The following is a 24,000-nucleotide window of genomic DNA, read 5'->3' as shown; positions in this document are numbered from 1 at the left end:
AACGCCATCCCCTTCTCGCAATTCGTCCGTACTGCCGCATCTGCTCTCAGGATGAGGCTTTTCATTCCAGGACGAGGGAGATTCCTCCTTTTTTAAAGAAAGGGGTTCCCTTCCTCCACCACCAACTCTGCTCTCAAATGCATCTCCCCCATTTCACGCACATCTGCTCTCACTCCATCCTCCCGCCACCCCACTAGGAATAGGGTTCCCCTGGTCCTCACCTACCACCCCACCAGCCTCCGGGTCCAACATATTATTCTCCGTAACTTCCGCCACCTCCAACGGGATCCCACCACTAAGCACATCTTTCCCTCCCCCCCCCCGCTTTCCGCAGGGATTGCTCCCTACGCGACTCCCTTGTCCATTCGTTCCCCCCATCCCTCCCCACTGATCTCCATCCTGGCACTTATCCTTGTAAGCGGAACAAGTGCTACACATGCCCTTACACTTCCTCCCTTACCACCATTCAGGGCCCCAGACAGTCCTTCCTGGTGAGGCGACACTTCACCTGTGAGTCGGCTGGGGTAATATACTGCGTCCGGTGCTCCCGATGTGGCCTTCTATATAATGGCGAGACCCGTCGCAGACTGGGAGACTGCTTTGCTGAACACCTACGCTCTGTCCGCCAGAGAAAGCAGGATCTCCCAATGGCCACACATTTTAATTCCACATCCCATTCCCATTCTGACATGTCTATCCACAGCCTCCTCTACTGTAAAGATGAAGCCACACTCAGGTTGGAGGAACAACACCTTATATTCCGGCTGGGTAGCCTCCAACCTGATGGCATGAACATCGACTTCTCTAACTTCCGCTAATGCCCCACCTCCCCCTCGTACCCCTTCCGTTATTTATTTTTATACACACATTCTTTCTCTCACTCTCCTTTTTCTCCCTCTGTCCCCCTGACTATACTCCTTGCCCATCCTCTGGGTTCCCCCCCCCTTGTCTTTCTCCCTGGGCCTCCTGTCCCATGATCCTCTCATATCCCCTTTGCCCATCACCTGTCCAGCTCTTGACTCCATCCCTCCCCCTCCTGTCTTCTCTTATCATTTTGGATCTCCCCCTCCCCCTCCTACTTTCAAATCTCTTACTAACTCTTCCTTCAGTTAGTCCTGACGAAGGGTCTCGGCCCGAAACGTCAACTGTACCTCTTCCTAGAAATGCTGCGTTCACCAGTAACTTTGATGTGTGTTGCCTGACTTGAGTGTATTTCTGTTACTTTGACTGTTCCATTTATTATAAATTACTATGATTGCACATTGCACATTTAGACGGAGACATAACGTAAAAATTTTTACTCCTCATGTATGTGAAGGATGTAAGAAATAAAGTCAGTTCAATACACTTCAAGTTTGGAGAGATAGAGTAGTGTGTAGTATGTGTACAATCACTCTCTTCCACCGTCCAACCAGCCCTATTCTATAATGTCAATAAAACACTAGGATCTATCGTACACTAGATATTACACTTGCACATAACTATAAGCACCAGGAAAATCTTAATCTAAAAGAAAAATACTGCAAATACTTCAGAGGGCATGCCTATTTAAAACAGAGATGAGGAGGAATTTCTATAGCCATAGGGTGGTGAACCTGAGGAACTTGTTGCCACAGGCAGCTGTGGAAGCCAAGTCATTGAGTATACTTAGAGCGGAGATAGATAGATTCTTGATTAATCAGGATGTCAAAAGTTACAAGATGAATGCAGAAGAATGGGGTTGAGAAGGATAATAAATCAGCCATGATGGAATGGCAGAGCAGACTCAATGGACTAAATAGCATAATTCTGCTCCTATGTCTTATCTGACCATGAGAACATGGAAGAAATCTGCAATAAAAACAGGAAATCTTAACAAGTCAAACAGTGTCTGTGAAAACAGAAGATACTACTATCTTAGATCAAAGTATTCAGTTCAATGAAATACAATGCATTTTTTTACTTATTTCCAGAATACTTTAATTTGACTGTACTAAAGAAGCTGATATTATCAGGGAAAGTTCAAAACTCAGGAGTTAGGTAGAACCAATTTAAACACAAATTCACATGTAAGTCACTACTACTTTGGCAATTCCCACCAGCAAGGTATCAAATTAAATTTAAAATATCAACATAATCCTAAACCTAGCTAGTTCATTGAGAAGCCACCTACAAAATAAATTAAAATCTGTTCCATTTACTTATCAAAGTAAAATTCCATTATTTTTGCAAAATTTATGCTATTATTAAAAAACTCCAGGGAGATCTTTTTTTAAACTTAAGTTGCTATGAACACAAGTTGATTTAAGTACTACTGAAGTATATAAAAGAATGAAAATATTTACAACTGGCAGTAACACAGATCATCCCAGTAACAGCAAGATGATTTTCAAATGATTTTAATTAAAAATGTAATTTACTTTGCCGTTTCAATTCTTCAGATGTCATGACAGGCTAAAAAAAAAGAATTCAACACGTTTTTCCTTTTTTAACATTCCTATTTTAACCATTTTGCCTGACAACTTTTGTGTTTTATTAATATGTAGTACAATATCAAAAGACCAATGCATGTACAGAGACCATCAATTTCTTTTCAGTAAAATCAGTGAAGTTAATGGTGTTTCGTTCACTTAATAAATTTGTTTATTTATTCATTCACCTACGTTTTTTAATTTATTCACTTGGTTGTTTATTTATTTATATATTAAGAAGCAACACAGAATAGGCCCTTCGAGCCGCAACGCCCAGCAAACCTCTAATTTAATCCTAATCTAACTACAGGACAATTTACAATGACCAATTAATCTACAAACCAGTATGTCTTTGGACTGTGTGAGGAAACTGTAGCACCCAGAGGAAACTCACACAGTCACAGAGAGAACATACAAACTCCTTGCACACGGTAATTCAAGATTGTTTAGTTCTGAAGAAGGCCCTTGACCTGAAACATCAACCAGTTTTCCATTGATGCTGTCTGAGCAGCTGAGTTCCGCCAGCATTTTGTGTTGTGACAGGGTCCTGAATTACCCCTATAAAATGTGCCCGATTATCCCTATGAACTGTGCTTTTGAAAAGAGAGAGAGTTATTTAACACAAACACCTTGTTTAAAAGAGAGAGAGAGACAAAGACAGCTCACAGGTTGTTTATACTTTCTCCAAGGACATTGCCTGCTTGTACATTCTTACACAGACAGAGAAGGAAGGAGTTATTTGAAAGACAGTTGGTAGTCAGTACGGTGAGATAAATAGGTCAGATAATAGACGTGACACACATGGTTTTGGACACTGAATGAGATTTGTTGTGCCCACAGAAAAAGTGGGTTTTGGAGGATCGATCAGTGGCTCTTGCAGTGTGAACAGGGTGTGACCAGTGGGGAGTTATTCGTGTGTCCAACCCTCGCCTGGGTTGATAGCTCCACCACAGAAGAACGGTCCGCTTTGCTGTGGTCACAGTCGGTGACTTTTAAAGGATTTTGGAGGACAACGGGAAGATCGACAGCGTCAGCTCACCTGAAGACTCAAATCTCTCCCTCTCTCCATCACTACTCAACTCAATACCACGAACTGAACTGAACTTTACTCATCCTCGTACGACTACCTATTTACCCCTAGACTTGAAGAAGCTTGGTTTTCATATATTTCCACACTTACTGATACACTTACTTATATATAATCATTGCTAACCTGTTTGATTTATCTGCACTTATATTACTGTATTGCGTAGTTACTAATAAACATTATTAGTTAATAGCAATACCGGACTCCAAAGCTGTTTTCCATCTCTGCTGGTTCTTTAACCCGTCACTGGGTATGTGACAGTGTTGCTTAAGATTGTTAAATGTCACTTCCAGTACACCAGTGTAAAGGAGAGCTGTGTTTTTTCATCATTAGTGTGTTCTTTATATAATTCTGTTTTGTGCAGCTTCGGATCCAGAATAACAATTATCTTCTTCTCCTTTACACTTATGCATTTGAAGTGACATTAAACAATCCTGAATCTTGGTTGTGAGGCTGAATGAGATTACAGAGGATAGGAACAAAAACTACAGAGGGATATTGAAAAAAGGTTGAATAGAAAAAAACCTTTGCAAGGTTAGGGACCATCTGGGACTCTTCGACTCCATGGAATAATTGCTAAGAATCACCCTAGAGAAAGAATTTATTTTGGGAAAATAAAATCACTGTGGTCTGATAACATGCATGTTATGTTCTTAGGGAAAGAACTGGAGCAAAAAAAAAAGCAGTTTTTAATCATGTAACAATCAAATCAACATTCAAACATTCATTTCTGAAAGCAACTCTTGCAATAACTTTCCAATCATCACGTTTCATCTTCATTATAACAGTGAGGAGACATAAAAGAGAAATAGTTTATTTTAAAATCGCAGAAACATTAGAAAACAAGAGTTAACTTCACTGATGCAGTACCTGCATTCTTAGTAGAGTGGAGTGAAAGAGATTCTCTGTTTCTTTCAGCTGATTGAGTTCTTCACTCGTTGGTGGTTTGTATAGTTCTCTTTTACTTAACTTCAGAGCCCCTATTAATCCAACATCTGGTTTTTGTTTTTTCTTCATGTCACTGCTCTTCTTTCTAGATCTTTTATTCCCATCATGTTCTTCCTCTTCATCAACACCACTGCTTTCATCATCTTGGAATGATTCCAGATCCTTTAATTGTAAGCACAGAAAAACGAAATTATAAATTACATTTAACATATTACTATATACTTGCAGAGTTAAGTGGCAAATCTGTAATAGCACACAAGCCACATGCAGACTCCACCATTAACTGGAAATGACTGTGTTTGTATTTCTGCTGGAACCATTGCACAGGAATGAATAGTAACCAACACCGCCACCATATGCACCAATTTTCCACAGGAAGGCAAAAAGGTAGATTACCTTAAGATCATTCAAGTATGTGGGAAGTCACATTAAACATTGTACAAATTTGATCAACAACTAGACAGGGGAAATGCCAATCATTAGCTTCTTAAACAGTCTGAAGGGAGCCAGCCTCAGCACTAGACATGGACTTTTGTGAGGAATTATACACAGAATTAAAAGGGCTAAAACCTGACTGACTTGTTTCGCAGCTTGGCTAGTCATGCTGTGAGAATAATGTTGCAAGATAACCAAGGAACAAAGGAGTGATTGTTGATTGAGAAAGCTGCTTTGTGGAACCACTTATCAAGGATGTCTGGCAACAGAGTACTATGTGATAACGAATGCTTAACAAGCAGCCTAAGACAGTGCTCAGGACTCACTTGATTACAGATTTTCCAGGCTCCATGAGCGGGGGCTCTGTAGTATCAACTGAGATGCAAGCTTGCTAATGAACAGTATATAATCTTAAATAAACTGTGTTTGACAATTATTCCCTTGGGCTGAACCTAAAGTAGAGAGGCAAATCGACATCTTGGTACAGCAGCGAGCAGGGTCCCAATAAGTGGTAAACCCCTCATCAAAACTGAAGAAGTGGATGGACAGGTCATTGGGGTGATTCAGAGATGAATGAGCCCACTAGGTAAGCTGTAACCTTGGTTTCCTCTCTGCTCTCTGACAACTCTGCTTGTTCCCACATTTTAGCAGGGAAAATCCACTGATGGCACCCAAAGGGAATAAAGCGGAAACAGGTGGTTCGAGTCCCCAGGAATAATTGAGAAGTTCAAGTCTTCTTGTCTAAACATTTGGGAAAAGACAATTGGCCTGCAGCAGGTACATTTGATTTAAATTTAATATGGCGGGCGGAACAGGGAAAGAGTAGGATCGCCTGATTGGTCTATGACAACAAGGGGCGGAAATAAAAGAAGAAAGATATAAATTAAATTGTTGGACCAATAACACTAAGCAAAAAGGGATAGACGTACCTGACAAAAGAGGCCACCCTAGGAGTTGGCAAGAGTTCAAAGCAATTTGTGAAGAATGGGATAAGGGACCAAAACAAGGGAGATGGGGAAAGAAACTGTATCAGAGACAAAACATACTGACCATGGAAGAACAAATGAAGGGAAAAGGGAAACGGAAAATAAAAATAATTCTGTGGTACCCCGTCTCTATCCAGACATTCCGACCGGTTCCCCAAACGATACTGATGATGATTGGGAATGGGTAAGGCGACCGAATACTCCTGCTGTACTACCCACAACTGCGTCGGTGCCTGTTTCACCACGGTCTGGTTCCCCACCCCCATATGATTCTCGCCCTGGTGCCTCAGTCGCCAGCTTGACAGTCATCGCATCGCCACCGACCGATGTAGTCACTCCAGAATGGTTGGGAAGCCCAATACCCATTTCTGCTCGCACATGCAGTCAGACTGGACCCTTCCCGGACTGGACCCCTGAACAAGGGCCATTGGTTTTACCGGGACCGATACAAACTCAGCATCATTGCCCATGAGGACCATTCCTCACCCAGCAGCCGGAGTGGCGGGACAAGCACCTACTATGCAAATCCATAAACTCTGGACCCCTTCCGAACTCTGTGGTATACTGAATGCCACCCCTGACAAAAAGGTCGACCCCCAAGGGTTATGTAGTTACTTAAAAACTGCCCTGATTATTTATTCCGCTAACTCCCGAGATTTGTTCCCTCTGGCTATGGCCGCCCTTACTCCTACTGATCAGACGCAATTCACCACTCAGCTCGGACATGGCAACTACGACCAGTTAATCGAGACCCAGCAAAACCAAACCGCAGGTGACTGAAAATATATTGGACGCAATGTCCCACATTCTGGCCCCTTCCATAGATGTAACTAAGGTCTTACAGCGTAAACCCAGGAAAGGTGAGACCCCGATGATTTCCTAGAATGCTTTAATGTCATTTATTCTGTATGATCGGGGATCCGCTGTAAGCAGCAGGGAACCAGTCCCCACAGTACTGTGCTCTCCTCCTCCACGCCCTGCCCAGCAAGGTGGCCGACAAGGTTAAGGTCAACAATATGAACTGGTCAGAATCCACTCAAGCACAATTTAATCGAGCTGTGAAAGCCGTTTGGGATAGTTCTGAAAGTCCCCCTCCCCGCCGACCAGAGTTAAGACAGAGTACGCGCAACAAAGGAGACCCACTTCACGCATTCCACCAGGAGGAAGTCAGAGACCCCCATGGGATCCTTACTCATAGCCTCCTAATGCCCCATTCGCGCCACCTCCCCGATCTCACTCCGTTGAAGGGGACACTGGTGGCGGGCTTGCCCTAGTGGCCAGTGGGGCCAGATGGTGGTGGGCTTGCCCTAGTGGCCAGTGGGGCCAGAGGGGCACACTCCAGTCTGGGCCTCGCCAAGCCCCTTTTTCCACTCATAACCCTTTTGCATGACAGACTGCCCATCCTCACCACCAATCCTGCTGATGAACCCCTCTTCACCCTCACGGTCAGCAGACATCCTTTACAACTTATGGTCAACACTGGAGCAACTTGCTCCTCCGTACAACAGTCAGTTGCCAGCCATCTCCATCTACCCCTTTCTGGTAAGGCTGTCTCCCTCCAAGGATTTAAAGATTCTGTAATTAGTTAACACAAAATAATCTGCAGGTGCTGGGATCAAAGCAACTGTATGTCCATATGTCCATTCATGGCCTCCTCTACTGCCATGATAAGACTAAACTCAGGTTGGAGAAGCAACATCTCGTCTACCGTCTAGGTAGTCTCCAGCCCCTTGGTATGAACATAGAATTCTCCAACTTCCAGTAATTCCCTCCCCCTCCCTTCCTCTATCCCTATTTCACTCTGCCTCCTCCCCCCCCCGTTGCCTACCACCTCCCTCATAGTTCCACCTCCTTCTTCTACTACCCATTGTTTTCCTGCCTATGATGACCCTGCTTCCCCTCCCCCACCCCTTTGTCTTTCAAATTACTGGTCTTTCAACTGAAGCTACAAGCATTCTTCAAATCCTTCCCCCTCCTTCTTTGTTCAGTCCTGACGAAGGGTTCTGGCCCGAAACGTTGACTCATCGTTTCCATTGATGCTGCCCGACCTGCTGAGTTCCTCCACTGTAATTAGTTACACAATTACCAAGCCCCTTCTCACTTCCTATAACCTAATATCCCCAAAGGAGGTAGAGTTCGCTGTCTGTGGCAACATTGGGATGAATATAGCAGCAAGGGATGTACTGTATGGGCTGGGGTTGCAGATTGAATGCACTAACGAGGGCATATCAGTCTCTGGCCCAGTTACAATATGACTGTGTCCTAATTTTGCCATCCCTCAATGGTGGGCACTCAACCTAAATCCCTCAGTAATCCCATCTCCTGCCCCTCGAGACCCTCATGTTACTTTGGCCTACGATTTTCCAGTAATAATTCCGAGTTAGAATCATTCCACTCCTCTCTACGGCAGCAGACGTTCCCTGTGTCAGTGATGGGAAAGATTAAGGGGCCCGCAGGAACCGCTCTTTTGATAGCAATAAATCCCACCTTGTGGAAACAGTCCCACCTTGTTTTACCACCATATCACCCTTACTGTCGCGCCTGATCACAAACCAGAGGATCTGGGTTTTCTAGCCCGCATCCCTGTGGACCAGGCTAACCCTCAGTGCTTTACCAACCAAAGTTTTCCTGAAGGAATCATCCACTACTACATCAAACCATATACCGTGACTCTCCATCGGTCCACTACTCCAAAGAGCGATGTGGAACCCAAACTACGGGCCTCCCTTTTACTAAAGGGAGGTGGGAAGCGTTAACATTGACCCTGTCCATATTGCCATTAGGGAAAGGGTAAAGTTACTCAGTACTCCACAATATCCACTCAACCCCGAGGCAGAGTCTGGTATTGAGCCCGTGATCCGTTCTTTCTTACTACAGGGAATCCTAGTCCCGTGCGACTCACCCTGCAACACTGCCATGTTCCCAGCGCTGAAGCCTGGACATTCGTAATATCTCTTAGTCCAAGAGCCATTAACGATGTCGTTGCACCAATGCATGCTGTAGTGCCCAACCCAGCAACCAGAACTGAGTTGCATTCCATCTGACGCCTCATGTCTTTTCACTTGTAGATTTGCAAAACACTTTTTTCTCCATCCCAATAGTCAACACGTGCCAATATCTCTTTGCCTTTACACATAAAGGCCAGTAGTATACACAGACCAGCCTATCCCTGGGCTTCATTCACTCTCCCACAATTTTCTCTCAGTGTCTGATGTCTCAACTGACCACTTTCACACCCCGCTAAGGGTTCAACGATAGTCCAGTATGTTGATGACCTGATAGCCAGCTCGAGGATACTACAGCCCTTCTGAATTTCCTACATCACTGTGGCTACATCATTCCTCCCTCCAAAGTCCACGTTGCTCAGACCTCGGTGAAGTTCCTTGGTATGGTCATCTCTGCTTCCAACAGATCCCTCACCTCAGAATGCATAACCCCCATTGTTAATACCTCATCCCCCACTACGCAGGCTCTGATGCGTGAACTCCTGGGCCTCATCAATTTCTGCTGCGCTTGGATTCCCAATGTTGCCCCGCTCACCAAATCGCTCACCCCTTATTCCTCGCACAAATGCGAGACTCCCTTTCAACTCTCAGAGCAGGCCCAATAGGACTTTGCTTCCCTCAAGCAAGCCCTGATATCGCACACCTCCTTGGGCCGGCCCCTATATGATCGCCGTTTTGCATTGTATGTGGCAATCAAGGACCGGGTGTGCCACTGCTGTCCTTTCCCAGAGCCATGGGGGTTGACAACGACCTGTCACCTACTTCTCCAAGAAACTCGATCCGGTAGCTTCCGGCTTACCTCCCTGTACTCAAATTCTCCCTGCAGTATACAGTGTGGTTCTGGCCGCAAGTAACATTACCTTGCACCAGCCAGTGGACATACTCACCTCTCATGACGTTGTTGCCCTGATGAACATCCGCCAATATGAGGTCCTTCTCCTTCAGAACCTCCTTCTCCATTTTCCTCTGTTCTGCTGTGAACCCAGTCACCTTTTCAGAATACCACCTAAGCGTCTAGATTCACTGCCTCATGATTGTGCAACAATAAATCACCGATTGACAGAAGTCCGACCTGACATGACTGACGTTCCCCGGACTTAGTCTTCTATGTGGATGGGAGCTCCTTTATAGACAACCAAGGCCAGCACCGTGCAGGCTGTGCTGTTGTTCCCTAATAGAAACTGTCTCTTTCTCCTCGGCGCAGCAAGCTGAACCCTTTGCACTCACTGAAGCAAGCAACCTAGCCACTGGAAAATTGGCCAATATTTTTACAAAATTTAGATATGCCTTTGGAGTCGCTCATGAATTCGGACAACTTTGGAAAGCTAGGGGTTATGTCACCTCCTTTATCACTAATAAAACCTACATTGACAACCTTTTGTCCGTCATCTGTCTTCCCTCGCAATTGGCCATTATTAAATGCTCTACACACGTGAAAATTACGACTGAGACTGACCGTGGAAACAACAGAGCTGACTCGGCTATGAAACAAGCTGCCCCTACCGGAGCACTGACTGTTCCCCAAATGATGAATCTCCCGGGAAAAACCGAATCCCCCGTTTCAGAATCAAAGGGTATGCCTGGAATTGAGGATGTGCGTGCTTTACAAAGCGACGCCTCTGAAAAAGAGAGAGCCACCTGGAAATTGGCTGGATGTTTTTACTCATCAACCGAGGACCTCTGGCTTACTCCTGCCCATCAGGTCTGTGTACCTGAAATGATACTGGGCTATTTTGTAGATTTTGTACATACCAATACTCATCTTGGCAAGGAGGGAATGGTAAGGCAACATTTGGAATCGTGGTGGAACCCAGACCTGGAGAAGGTAGCAGAGAATGTTGCTAGACGATGTCTGATATGCCAAAAACATAATCCAGGAAAAGGCACCCCATGCCCAAAGGGATATACCCCATTGCCATGATACCCTTTCTGCCAACTACGACGCCATTTTATCGAATTATTGAATTACCATATGTGCACTGGTATAAGTATTATCTTGTAATTCTTGATGTTTTAGTCGATGGATTGAAGCATCTCCCACCACAGATAACAAAGCCTATACCGTGATGCGTATTTTGTTGAAAGAAATCATTCCCAGATTCGAGGTATCGGAGCAAGTTGTATCTGACAATGGCCCTCATTTTGTGGGTGAGATTATGCCAGGCTCTGGGTATTAAATAGACATTCCATTGCCCCCACACACCGCAGGCCGCCAGCCTGACTGAAGGGGCTGATGGGAGTTGAAAAACAAATTGGCTAAACGAGAACAAGAAACCGGTCAAAATTGGCTCAAAGTGCTTCCGATAGTCTTGTTCCAGGTGAGAACTCATTATCAGACCAAACATGGTCCATCGGCAGCCGAAATAATATGTGGCAGACCGTTAAGAACCCCCGGAAGGTTTTGCCAACCCCAAAATTACCTGAGATGGACCGGAATCAAATGTCGAATGAAATTGTAGGGTATATCCAGGCACTAACCAAATCTCTCCAGGTCTTGCATTCACAGGTGAAGAAGGCCCACTGGGAAGGAGAGGAACTGGAAAATGAACATCAAGTTCACCCAGGAGACTTTGTTTTCGTCAAGAGCCATCCTAGAAAGAAGCTTGAGCCTCACTGGAAAGGACCTTACCAGGTGTTACTGACCACATCGACGGCAGTCAAGGTACAACGACTTCTGAAGTGGACATATCTAGAATACGTGCTGGGAAAACTAACTCAGCTGCCTGCTGGGTATGTGCAACAATTCCTCCCCATGGGAAGATAGGGGCTCCACTAAAAGTCATTCCGCTGAATAGCAGTGAACAACGGTCAGTCAGGGCCCTTTCTAATGACACTCAGAACTAGTGAGGCCCAAATGGGGAGGTCACACATCATGGCCCTCCACCAGTGTCAGATCTGACCAACCAGCCAATACTATCTGCTACTGTAATTTCAAAGGAAAGGGGACTTACTTTCTGGACAATAGTACTTGTGCCAATTATACAAAGGCCGAACACCAGGCCCCCTGAACTGAACTCAACGGGTTTGCAGGGAAAGGGCCTACTTGTGGCTCCCAGGAGACAGCAGAAATTGGATGGGCTGCTGCTTCTTGACTTACCCCACATGCGAATGCTGAAAACCCTGGACCAGCACCCTTCCCTCCCACGGCAAAAGCGAACAATCTCACAACCGGAGCACTTCTGGATGATAGCTTTCCCTTTCTACAGGGCCTCCATACTAAAGGGACGTCCTTCTATTCTGAGGCTGTGACCTCCAAGTGTGGTGTCACCATTGTCTTATAAAGCCTCAGCATTACACCCCTGCTTCTATATTCTACACCTCTTGAAATGAATGCTAACATTGCACTTGCCTTCCTTACCACTGACTTATGGTAGAAATAACTAAAGGTGATTGCCATATGATCCCAAAGAAGAATTCAAAACTCAGCTAGCTCCATTACGGGCACCAGCCTCCCACATCAAACAAACCTTCAAGTGACAATACTTCAAGAAAGCTGTATCCATTAAGGACAACCACCACTCAGGAAATGCCTCCTTTGCATTAACATGAGAAAGACTGCGGATGCTCCTAAATCCATAGCAGCACACACAAAGTGCCGAAGAAACTCAACAGATCGGGCATCACCTATGGAAAGAATAAACAGTCGACGTATCGGGTCGAGATCCTTCTTCAGGATGTGTGAAGAAGGTCCTGAAGAGAGGTCTGGGCCTAAAACATCGACCATTACTCTTTTTCCACAGATGCCGCCTGACCTACTAAGCTTTTATGTGTGTTGCCTTCTCTTCATTACTATCATGAGAGAGGAGCTTGAAGGCACATACTCAACGTTTTACAAACAGCTTCTTCTTTCAAATTTCTAAATGGTCCATGAACCCATGAACACTATTTCGCTATTTAGCACGACTTATTTACTTTTTTATATGTATTTCTTAGAAGTTTTTTCTGTGTATTGCACTGTACCACTGCTGCAAAACAACAAATTTCATTATACTTATCAGTGATAATAAATCACTGATTTTGATTCTGGCTGGATATAGCAAAAGCTTTGAGACAAGACAACATGCTGAATGTAGTAGTGAAACTCTGCATCCAGAAACTAGCTGTTCTAGCCAAATGGTTACATACAGGAGCAACACTGTCATCTACCCAACAGTGTAAAAGATAAAGAAAGAATAGATTTATTTATCTCATCTACAAAACATTGGAAAATAGAGTGAAATGCTTCATTGGCATCATTGTATTACGACGTGCTGGGGGACGTCCAAAAGCATCGCCACTCTTCTAGCACCAACATAGCACGCCGACAATTCACTAAACCGAAACATACATTGGTTCGTTAAGGTTGTCATAGCCAGGGTGGTAATGGGGATAATCTCCCTCTACCTATAAAATGCTCCCAAAGGTGTGCATCTCTAACAGCCTCTGACAACCAAGTCCAGATCCTGACCTTCATATGCGTCTCAGCTACTCAGTCCGGCGGAATTGTTTGTATGGACAGGAAAAAGGGCAAAGGCGAGTTACTGGTGCCTTAAGACAAATCACTTTGGGGAGATGGGGCTTGTCAGCTGTGGTTGGCAGCTCATCTAGGAGAAGGACAACTCTGATCTCAAACCTTGGCTGCGTTGCATCTATACCCACTCATGGGGAAGGCTTCATGAGTAAACCTTGAGGAAAAATCCAGAACAATGTGCTTGGAAGTAGGTACAGAGAAGATGTCAGCGGTGAGTTTTTTATACAGAGGGTGGTGAATGTGTGGAATGGGCTGCCAACGACGGTGGTGGAGGCGGATACGATAGGGTCTTTTAAGAGACTCCTGGATAGGTACATGGAGCTTAGAAAAATAGAGGGCTATGGCAAACCCAAGGTAATTTCTAAAGTAAGTACATGTTCGGCACAGCATTGTGGGTCAAAGGACCTGTATTCTGCCGTAGGGTTTCTATGTTTCTAAACTGAACTTGAACCGTATCACCAAATACTGCACTAAGCATCAGAGCCTTTCCAAGAATGAACCAAAGGGCTGAATCCAAAGGTGGGTTGAGAGTCACTTTTTGACATAAGATGGCATTTTACCACCTACGACTTCAACGTCTGAAGTCCTATTTCAAGCAAAAAAAGATGATAGTGGTGTTGGACATCAGCCCAGCTCCAGGATAGCATTGTCTTATGTCTCTCAGGGCAGGGTCTTTACCTGAACCATCTCCAATTGCTTCATCAATGAACTTCCTTCCATTAGGTCATGGATGTTTGACTCTGTTCACAACTCTCCAGTAAGTGAAGTAGCTCATGTTTTACATGCAGCAAATTTTAAACAACCTTCAGACAGGGACTGATAAGATGCCTGTAACATTCATGCTATGAAAAATCCCCAGTGGTGACTCTCTCCAACAAGACAGCCTAACCATTATCCTGGTCATCCGAAATCATCACAGTTACTTCCTTTAAGTTCACGTTTATTGTCCTCCAACGGTACATATATACGACTAAATGAAACAATTTTCATCCTTGCTATGGTGCACCCCCAATACAGATATTACACACAACACATAAAACAAAATATTACCAGGAATAAGTTAATAAAATATAATTCAAAGTGCATGTAGTGTGCAGCAGAGGTGAACAGCAAACAACACACTGTCCTATTGACAAAACCTCGGTTGTGGCAGGGTATTCATTAGTCACACAGTCTGGGGGAAGAAGCTGTTACCCAGTCTGACAGTCCTAGTCCTGATTATCCTGCATCTCCTTCCCCATGATGGTGGATCAAAGAGATAGTGGAATTGGTGGTAGTCTGAAAAGTCATCTTGGGAATCACCATTCACCAGCAACCAAACCTGGCTGCCCATTAACTAGATGTGGTAGATCAGGTGCTGCGTTCAGCCAGAGGAATAGTGAATGAAAGAAAAGTACAGTACAAGAACCAGCCTTCTGGCCCACAACGTCTCTGCTCAGCATGAAGCTAATCTGGCGGGAGGAGAAGATGGCGGCGTGCCGTGCGTGCGCAGCCCTCCGGTAAAAATGATATCATATCTGTTAAACAGGGGCCGTGGACAATTCTGATTTGACAGAGAATGGACGTGAAAGCACAGAGGAACATCTGGAGAAATTTCTGAAACGCCCGTTTGCTGCTGTCGTTACTGTGTGGTCGGGAATCTTTCGGAGGGTAGGCCTCAAATTCCCCGGCCTTGCCTGCTTTCGGCGACCAAGAAGGAGGTCGAATCGTTCGGACAGAGATGACGCTCAGTACTCGGTGTCGGAGAGCTGATCAGAGCTCGAAGTTTTCGGATGACTCAGAGTCAGATTGTGGTCGGCATGGCAGGGAGAGTTTTTCTTCCTTCTCCCGTCTGCGTGAGATGTGGGATATTTGAGAAACTTTGAACTTTACTGTGCTCACGGACTTCTTCATCAAGTTATGGTATTGTTACAGTGTTTGTAACTACATGTTATAATTATGTGGTTTTGTCAGTTTTTTCAGTCTTGGTTTGTCCTGTGTTTTGTGATATCACACCGGAGGAAATATTGTATCATTTCTTAATGCATGCATTACTAAATGACAATAAAAGAGGAGTACGTGTCTTCATGATCATAACTAATCACATTTCTCCACACATGGTCTACATCATTATGTTCCCTGCCTCTTTGTTTGCTGGTCTAAATTAGCTCAAAGTTCCAAGCACATTTATTAATACTGTACACAAGATTGAGATTTGTCTTCTTGCAGACAAGCCACAAAATAAAGAAACTCAATAGAACCCCTTAAAAAAACCCACACAGCAAAATCCATCAAACACCCAATGTGTGAAAAAAAGATCAAATCGTGCTGTAGAATGATATACTGGGAGACAGATAACACATATCGCTCACAATAGAAGTTGTTCTACATTATTCACAAACACCATCATTGAGTTGTTGTGTTCACTTTAAGAGACGGTGTCTGACGTAATGACGTCAATGTAAGACGACTACTTTTGGTTTGCTGGTAATGGAAGCCAAGGGCTGCAACTTTCATTAAGCACATAAAACGACTTTTGCATGTTTTATTCACAAAACCCGACATTGCAAACAATAAAAAAGTAAACAAATAACATACAGAACATTAACCAGAGTTCCCGCAAGTGGAAACCACAGCCATCAAGCCAATTCAGCAGTGAGGTGAGTGAAGCCGGTCCAGGGGTCCAATGACTACAGGCCACAGCCACCAAGTCAGTTCAGTGCTGTGGTGAGTGCCGATGGTTATAGGCCGCAGCTGCAGAGTCATCTCAGCACTGAAGTGCCTTGATCAAAATATGCAAGTGGTTTTTTAAAAAAAGTAAACCAAATCACATGGAGCATGAGCTGCAGAGTCCCTGAAAGTAAGTCCGCAGCTGTGGAGCCCGTTCAGAGCTGAGGTGAGGGAAGCCCATCCAGGAGCCCGATGGCTGCAGGGCAATAACTGCTCCCGCACTTGGTGGCATGGGACCCAAGACTCCTGCACCTCCTGCCCAACAGTAGCAACAAGAAGAGAGGGAGACCAGTCAAATGCAGGCTGACAGCACCGAACAGCTCCTCTCATCCTCGACAATTTTAATCTTGCTTGATGCTTGACCTTGCGATCTACCTTATCATGACCCTTGTACCTGATTTGTTTGCCTGCACCACACTTTCTCTGTAACCATCACTACATTCTGTTGTTTTTGTTTTGTACTCCCTTGATGGCGCATGAAATAAAACAAAAAAAAATGCAGATACCAGCAATCTGAAATAAAGCGTAGGTATATGGAAATACTTATCAATTCAAGCAGCATTAGTAGAGAGAGGAACAGAGTTACTGATAAAAACAAGAGATTCCACAGATGCTGGAAATTTTAAGCAACAGACACAAAATGCTGGAGGAACTCAGCAGGTCAGGCAGTATCTATGGAAATGAATAAACAGTCAATGTTTCAGACTGGTACTCTTCATCATATTTATTACTAAAAGGATTCACACCACCAAGTTCAGGAACAGTTATTATCCCTCAACCATCAGGCTCCTAAACCAGACAGGATAACTTCACTCACCCTCATCACTGAACTATTACAACCTATGGACTCACTTTCAAGGACTCTTCATTTCATGTTCCCGATCTTTATTGCTTATTTTTTTTTTGTATTTTCAATGTTTTTGCACACAGGCTGTCAGCCTTGTTGTGTCTGCAAGTAAAAGAATCTCAGGGTTGCATATAGTAATATATATATATAGATAATAAATTTACTTTGAAGTCCTGACCGGTCTTGGCCTGAAACACCAACTGATCCTTCCCATTCATTGATGCAGCCTAACTTACTGAGTTCCTCCAGCATTTTGTATGTGTTGAACAGAGTTGATGCTTCAGGTTGATCTGTCATCAGCAGCACTGTTATTCATGTTTTGGAAGTACCACATGAGGATTATGACATAAACTCTATACTGGGATTAAGGTCTTGGTCTGTGAGCTACTTTTCCTCAGACATCTTAAGTCTCTTATGTCTTACAGGAGGCAGTGATGGATTTTGCCAGGAATTTGATGGTATGGTGTGTGCAGCGGAGTCTGGTTTGTGTTGAGAGTTGTTGGATAGATAGATACTTTATTGATCCCAAGGGACATTACAGTACACAGATAAAAGAAGTATTAGAAGTAAAAAAAGAGTAAAAATAAGTTACCTCAAACCTCCTGCCTTAGCCTAAGGGGATAGCTCTAGCAATTTAAACACTCTTTCCGAGATAGACTTCCAAAGGGGGACGCTGCAAGGACCACTATGCTGACTCCGACACTGTTTGGGCCGAAGTTGGTGCAAGGTAGCTCGTTGTATTTTATTCTCAGTTTGAACGTAATGGTAACTCAGATGAGTGCCTTGTTAGGCCATTTCAATGCAGAGTATGCATTTTAACAACACCTTTAGGAAAGAGAAGAACGAGTGATAACGACTAGCATAAATCTGCCGTTACGACTTAACTATAACTGTCTTGGTACGTGAGGGAGAAACGTGTAATTCCTTACACGAAACCCATTCCGATCAATGAAAACAGTGCACACACCTGTTGCTCGGCAGCTCGCAGATCGGATTCACGCCTCTTTCTCTTCATCTTCCCCGTGTGTTTCGGAGGATCAATATCCCCTCCACATGTGCGTCCCAGTTCCGCTCAGTCCGGCCTCCAGCCACCCGATTGGTCCAATGCCGCGCCACGTGCTACGGGAAGCCTCAGGAGTTCCCTTCTTTGTCAATCACTGCGTATCGAAATGCTTCCCGGTGGCTTCCGCTGCAAGTACTGTATCTGAAACTTGTCGCAGCCACCGCGGGGGCTCTGTGGGGAAGGGCCACAGTGAAGGATTCTTCTCCTACTGGGTTGGAGCAGGAAGCCCTTCAATTCTTATCGTAGCAGTATACCACCCCGGAGTAACACACACGACATGCTAGAGGAGCTCAGCAGGTCAGGCAGGATCTGTGGAACTGCAGAGCTATTGATATGCATGAATGCAATTGAACAGTTAGTGCAACTATGAACGTAAAGAATAAAAAGGCGTTGAACGGGTTATTCTTGTAAATATTTTTATTATGAACAAAGTTTGTTTTGCTTTGAAAATCTGTTCGGAGCTCACCTAAGATGTGACCAGCTTTATTTTTCCTTTTGCTTTACGGCTCTTTACATTATATTGAGAGATAATTTTGAGCACTATGTTAGTTTTAAGTGGTTAGTTCGGTTTTATAGTCGGTGGTTCATTATGCAATTCATCACGCTCCGGTAACGTTCTGGAATACTTAGGAGTGACAAGAAAAGGGAGCTTCCCATACTGATTTCCATTAAGCGAATGTTTAATGGATGGTATGTGCGATGCGGCTCTCGAGGAAGATTTTATTAAATGAAACATTTCTACCATGGATATCGTCCCTCTGCCAGATTCTGATGTAGGGTTTGGTACTGGTTCATTATTGTCACATGTATCAAGATACAGTGAAAAGCTTGTCCTGCATACTGTTCATACAGATCAAATCATTGCACAGTGCATTGAGATAGAATTAGGTAAAACAGGGGACGCCACGGAAGCATGGTGGACAGCGCAATGCTATTACAACTCGGGGCATTCCTGAGTTCAGAGTTCAATTCCGGCACTGCTCCGTAAGTAGTCTCGGTACATCCTCCCCGTGGAATGTGTGGGCTTCCTCCAGGTCCTTCAGTTTTGTCCCGCAGTCCAAGGGCTATCGGGTAGGTTAATTGTCATTGTAAATTGTCCCATGATTTGGTTAGGGTTAATTGGATTTGTTGGGGTATACTAGGGCGGCATGGATCAAAGGGTCAGAAGGGCCTAATCTGTGCTGTATTGCTATAAATTTTTTAAAATAACATTGCACAAAAGATTCAGTGTAGGTAAACAATAAAGTGTAGGATCATAACAAGGTAGATTGTGAGGCCAAGAGTCCATTTTATTGTACAAGAGGTCCATTCAAGTGATTACAGCAGCATAAAAGTTGTCCTTCAGCCAAGTGGTACTAAGACACTCGCTTAGTAATAAGGATAACCTGTTTCCAATGCAGTTCTGAAGCATTTATTGAGTACTTATGGGAAATATGAAAACGCCATCAAAAAAGGGCAAAACACACAAAATGCTAGAAGAACTTGGATTTGCCTTGGATTTCCAGCATCCACAGATTTTCTTGTGTTTGCTATCAGAAAAGGACCATCCTGATTCTGGCTCTTGACCCAAAACATTATTAATTCCCCCACAGATGCTGCACAACCTGCTGAGTTTCTCAAGATTCTTTGCTCCAGACTCCAGCATGTCCAGGCATGTGTACTTTCTGTGCCCTGGACATGGAGAACGGTTGGTAAGCAAACCTTGTGGCCAACTCATCATAGCTGATTGAGGGTGATGAGAGCTTCAGTGCTGAGAATGTTGGTCTGGGAGACGGCATTGACATAGGTTTTCCAACCCTAGTAGTGCATCTGGATGATTTTGAGAATTGACTGTACTTTTCTACATGTCTCTTTAACTTCGCATACAGTGAGATGGCTATCATTACTGTATAGTAGACCACAATCTTAGTTCCTGATTTGACATCTTGGACTTAAATACTCTTTTCTTCTTCTTAAGCCCATCATCCCTATTGGGGCACAGGCTACTGACAGCAGCTGGCCAGAGTTGTCTATCCTGGACTAGACTTTCAAATTTTCCCCAAGTGTAGCACATCTTCGAAGATCCTTCCTCTCCCAGCTTTGTTGGAATTCCTGTAGCTCCGGGTTTTTATGGGATGGGGTTGCTTGCCCCATGCTCAGCTCTCCTTCTTTCACAGCTGGGCTTGTGGCCATCCATGGCAGAGTTAAATACTCATTTTCTGCACATAGCCAATGTCTGTGCTGCTGCTGTAGACATGGTGGTGGATTTCATCGTTACTATTTCCTTAACAAATGCATTTTTTTTAATTTTGTGCTCTTGTGTTAATTTTTATCCCAAGTAGTAATTGACAGTGCATCAAATCTGTCTGTATTTCCATGCACACCTAACGGATGACCTGTCACTTTATGAACACACAGAAAATGCTTTGGATTTGTCCTGACTGGAGTTTAGAAAAATGAGGGGGGATCTCACTGAAACCTATCGTCTATTGAAAAGCCTTGACAGAGTGGATGTGGACAGGATGTTTCCTATGATGGGGAGTCTAGGACCAGAGGGCACACCCTCTGAATACAATGATGCCCCTTTTAGAACAGAAATGAGAAAGAATTTCTTTAGCCAGAGGGTGGTGAATCTGTGGAATTCATTGCCACGGATGGCAGTGGAAACCAAGTCATTGGATATATTTAAAATGGAAGTCAATAAGTTCTTGATTAATAATGGAATAAGGCAGTAGAATGTGGATGAGGGGGATGATAAAATGGCTATGATAGGTGGAAAAGTAGATTTGATTGGCCAAATAGCCTAGTTCTGCTCCAGTGTCTTATGGTTTTAACAAAGTAGTGGAAAAACAGCAATTTCCCTCCTTTCCTTTCAAAATTTTCTCCCTCTTTCTCACACACATACTGTATTGACATGCTATTCTTGCTTAATTTCAGTATTCACACCTTTATTTCAGAAGTTGTGACAGTTGCCAATTGGTCTCCATTTACCAGTAAATAAAACATATAAATATTGATCTGAAGATTTATTTATTTATTGGAATACAACGTGGTGTAGGCCCTTTCCAGTCATTTGAGCCATGCGTATAGCAATCCTCCAATTTAATCCAAGCCTAATCATGGGATAATTTACAAACACCAATTAACCTACCAACCGTTACACCTTTGGACATTGAGAGGAAACCAGAGCACCTGGAGAAAACACACACAATCACAGGCAAACGTACAAACTCCTTACAGGCTCCAGCGGGAATTGAACCTAGGTCACCTGTACTGCAAAGTGTTGTGCTAACCACTATGCTACCAGGCTGCCCATTCACATAATGTCTGAATATGTTCTTCAATTTTAACTCATTTCTGATCAAATAACGCAGGAACGACTTAATTCATGTTGCTCCACCAGCCAGAGTATATTCATGAAAAATGCTGCTGGAGTGAAGTTCTTGAGACTTGTATATTATACAGTACTGTGTAAAAGTCTTAGGTGTACACTGCATATAAGACCATAAGATATAGGAGCAGAAACTGGCCATTTGGCCCATCAAGTCTGCTCTGCCATTTCATAGTCATAGTCATACTTTATTGATCCCAGGGGAAATTGGTTTTCGTTACAATTGCACCATAAATAATAAATAGTAATAGAACCACAAATAGTTAAATAGAAATATGTAAATTATGCCAGTAAATTATGAAATAAGTCCAGGACCAGCCCATTGGCTCAGGGTCATCATGGCTGATCCAATTTTCCTCTCAGCCCCAATATCCTGCCATTTCCACGTATCCCTTCATGCCCTGACCAATCAAAAGTCTTTCAACCTCTGCCTTAAATATACATAAAGACTTGGCCTGCACAGGTGCTAATCACAAAAAAAAATCCCAGTTCTCTAACTTCCCACTAATTTTTACTCTATTATATACCTTCTCTTTGGCTTTTATGCTGGCTATGACTTCTCTTGTTAGGCACAGTTGTGTCATCTTTCTTTGAGAATACCTCTTCCTTTTTGGGATGTATATATCCTGGGTTTTCTGAATGGCTTTCAGAAATTCCAGCCATTGCAGCTCTGCCGTCATCCCTGTTCTGTTCTGTTCCAAACGATTCCTGCCAACTTCTCTCTCATGCCTCTATAATCCCCTTTACTCCACTGTAATGCTGATACATCCGACTTTTGCTTCTCCTTCTCAAATTTCAGAGTGAATTTGATCATATTTTGATCACTTTCCCCTCACTGTTCTTTTACCTTAAGCTCTCTAATCAGTTCCCGTTCATTGCACAACCATCAATCCAGGATAGCTGATCCCCTACTGGCCTCAACCACAAGCTGCTCTGAAAAGCTAACTCATAGGCACTCCAGAAATTTCCCCTCCTGAAATCCAGCACCCACCTGATTTTCCCAATCTACCTACATATTGAAATTGCTAATGACTGTTGTAACATTGCTCATTTGGCCTGCATTTTCTATCTCCTGTTGTAACTTGTAGACTATGTCTTTACCACTGTTTGGGGGTCTGTTTATAACTCCCATCGGGGTCTTTTTATCCTTGCAGTCCCTTAGCTCTATCCACAAAGATTCAACACCTTCTGACCCTATGTCACCTGTTTCTAATTTTCATTTCATTTTTTACCAACAGAGCAATACTGCTCCCTCTCCCTTCCTGCCTGTCCTGAGACAGAGTGTCTAAGACTCTTGGACAGTACTGTATTTGTCAATGTGGAGGGGAGAGTGAATTTGTAAATCTGGTGGGAGTGGCGAGTTTGGAGCACTACGTGGAACAGGTGGCGGAGGAGTGCCAGGGCGAGGGAGATGGTGTGGGTGCAGGCACACACAGCCCAGAGACGCCAGGCAAGTTAATTTGATTCCAAACAACTGGTTTATTGATCATTACAAAATGTCTCTCTGTGCTTCTCACTCCCTCCCCACTTCCCTATCTTTATTTCATGCTCGCTCTTCCCCTCCTATCTGCTTTAATCACCTTCTGCCCTTTGTCACTTCCACTTATCACTCCCACTCTCTCCCCTCTCTCATCTGCCCGTTACTCCCTTCACCTGGATCCACCTATCCGCCAGTTCTCACTCCACCCTTCCCTCCACTTTCTCATAACAGGCCATCTCTCCTCTTTCTTTCAGTCCGGATGAAGGGTCAACTGTTTATTTCCCCACTATAGATGCTGCCCGACTCGCTGGGCTCTCTAAGTATGTTGTGTGTTTTTCCTTCAATCAGCAGCCTTTCACATTACCATCTCCCTGCTCTGATTTTTGTACTATTGTTGAATACAGCTGCAATCAATATGCTCAATACCAACCACAAAATAATTGCTCTTTCACTACTTTTACCAGGATGGCACGGTAACATAGCAACCAGCAGGACGCTTTACAGTGCCAGCTGTCACGGTTCAATTCCTCTACTTTCTCCTCGTGACCACATGGGTCTCCTCCAGGTATTCCAACTTCCTCCCACATTCCAAAGACATACGAGTTAGTAAGGGTAAGCGTATTGAAGTCATGCTACGTGGTATTGGAAGCATGCCGACAGTTCCCCCAGCATATCCTTGGACTGTGCTGGTTGACGACATAAGTGACACATTTCACTGTATGTTTTGATGTACATGTAGCAAAATAAACCTAATCTACCAAATCTAATCCTTCAGATCAGACCTTTATTTGGTCTCATTGTCACAAAAGGCAACTTCCCATGCAGCAGGGGTTCACAACGTGGTGTGCATGGACCCCGAGGTTAATAGTAGGGTGTATGGGGTGTCAGGGAGGGGTAGCACCTCTGGTGGGGGAACATGTCGCGTCCTTTACAGGGCGGTTAGTCCACCTTTGGTCCCCACCTGGCACTCAGCTCTCACCTGTGGCTCCCCGTAGCTGTTTGCATGCGACAGCGGCCACACCTCGGGCAACGGCTTTGACAAGCTGGCTAAACCAGGTGAGGGTAGCCGACGGGTCTTAAACCCTCGGTGAGATAGGGAGTTGTCTATCC

General features: G+C 44.1%; 1 protein-coding gene and 1 long non-coding RNA gene across 2 annotated transcripts in view; one reads left to right on the top strand and one right to left on the bottom strand.

Moving 5' to 3' along the window:
- Positions 1-18,059, bottom strand: part of nol6 (nucleolar protein 6 (RNA-associated)) — a 109,430-nt gene extending 91,371 nt beyond the window's left edge. Inside the window, exons 1-2 of the mRNA XM_072252336.1 lie at positions 17,945-18,059; positions 4,408-4,647 (exon numbers count right to left, since the gene is read on the bottom strand). Of these exons, the coding sequence (XP_072108437.1) occupies positions 4,408-4,647; positions 17,945-17,992 (288 nt within the window). The 5' untranslated portion in view covers positions 17,993-18,059. The remainder of the gene's footprint in view (positions 1-4,407; positions 4,648-17,944) is intronic.
- A 970-nt stretch (positions 18,060-19,029) lies between these two features.
- LOC140194545 (uncharacterized) lies at positions 19,030-23,633 on the top strand. The gene is made up of 3 exons (XR_011885239.1): positions 19,030-19,111; positions 22,649-22,860; positions 23,355-23,633. It is a non-coding gene; the product is annotated as an uncharacterized lncRNA (long non-coding RNA).
- The last annotated feature ends 367 nt before the right edge of the window (positions 23,634-24,000 follow it).

Source organism: Mobula birostris, chromosome 3 (assembly GCF_030028105.1).
Source record: "Mobula birostris isolate sMobBir1 chromosome 3, sMobBir1.hap1, whole genome shotgun sequence".
Classification (NCBI taxonomy): domain Eukaryota; kingdom Metazoa; phylum Chordata; class Chondrichthyes; order Myliobatiformes; family Myliobatidae; genus Mobula; species Mobula birostris.
The sequence above is the reverse complement of the archived record's forward strand: the minus strand, read 5'-3'. Positions and strand labels throughout refer to the sequence as shown.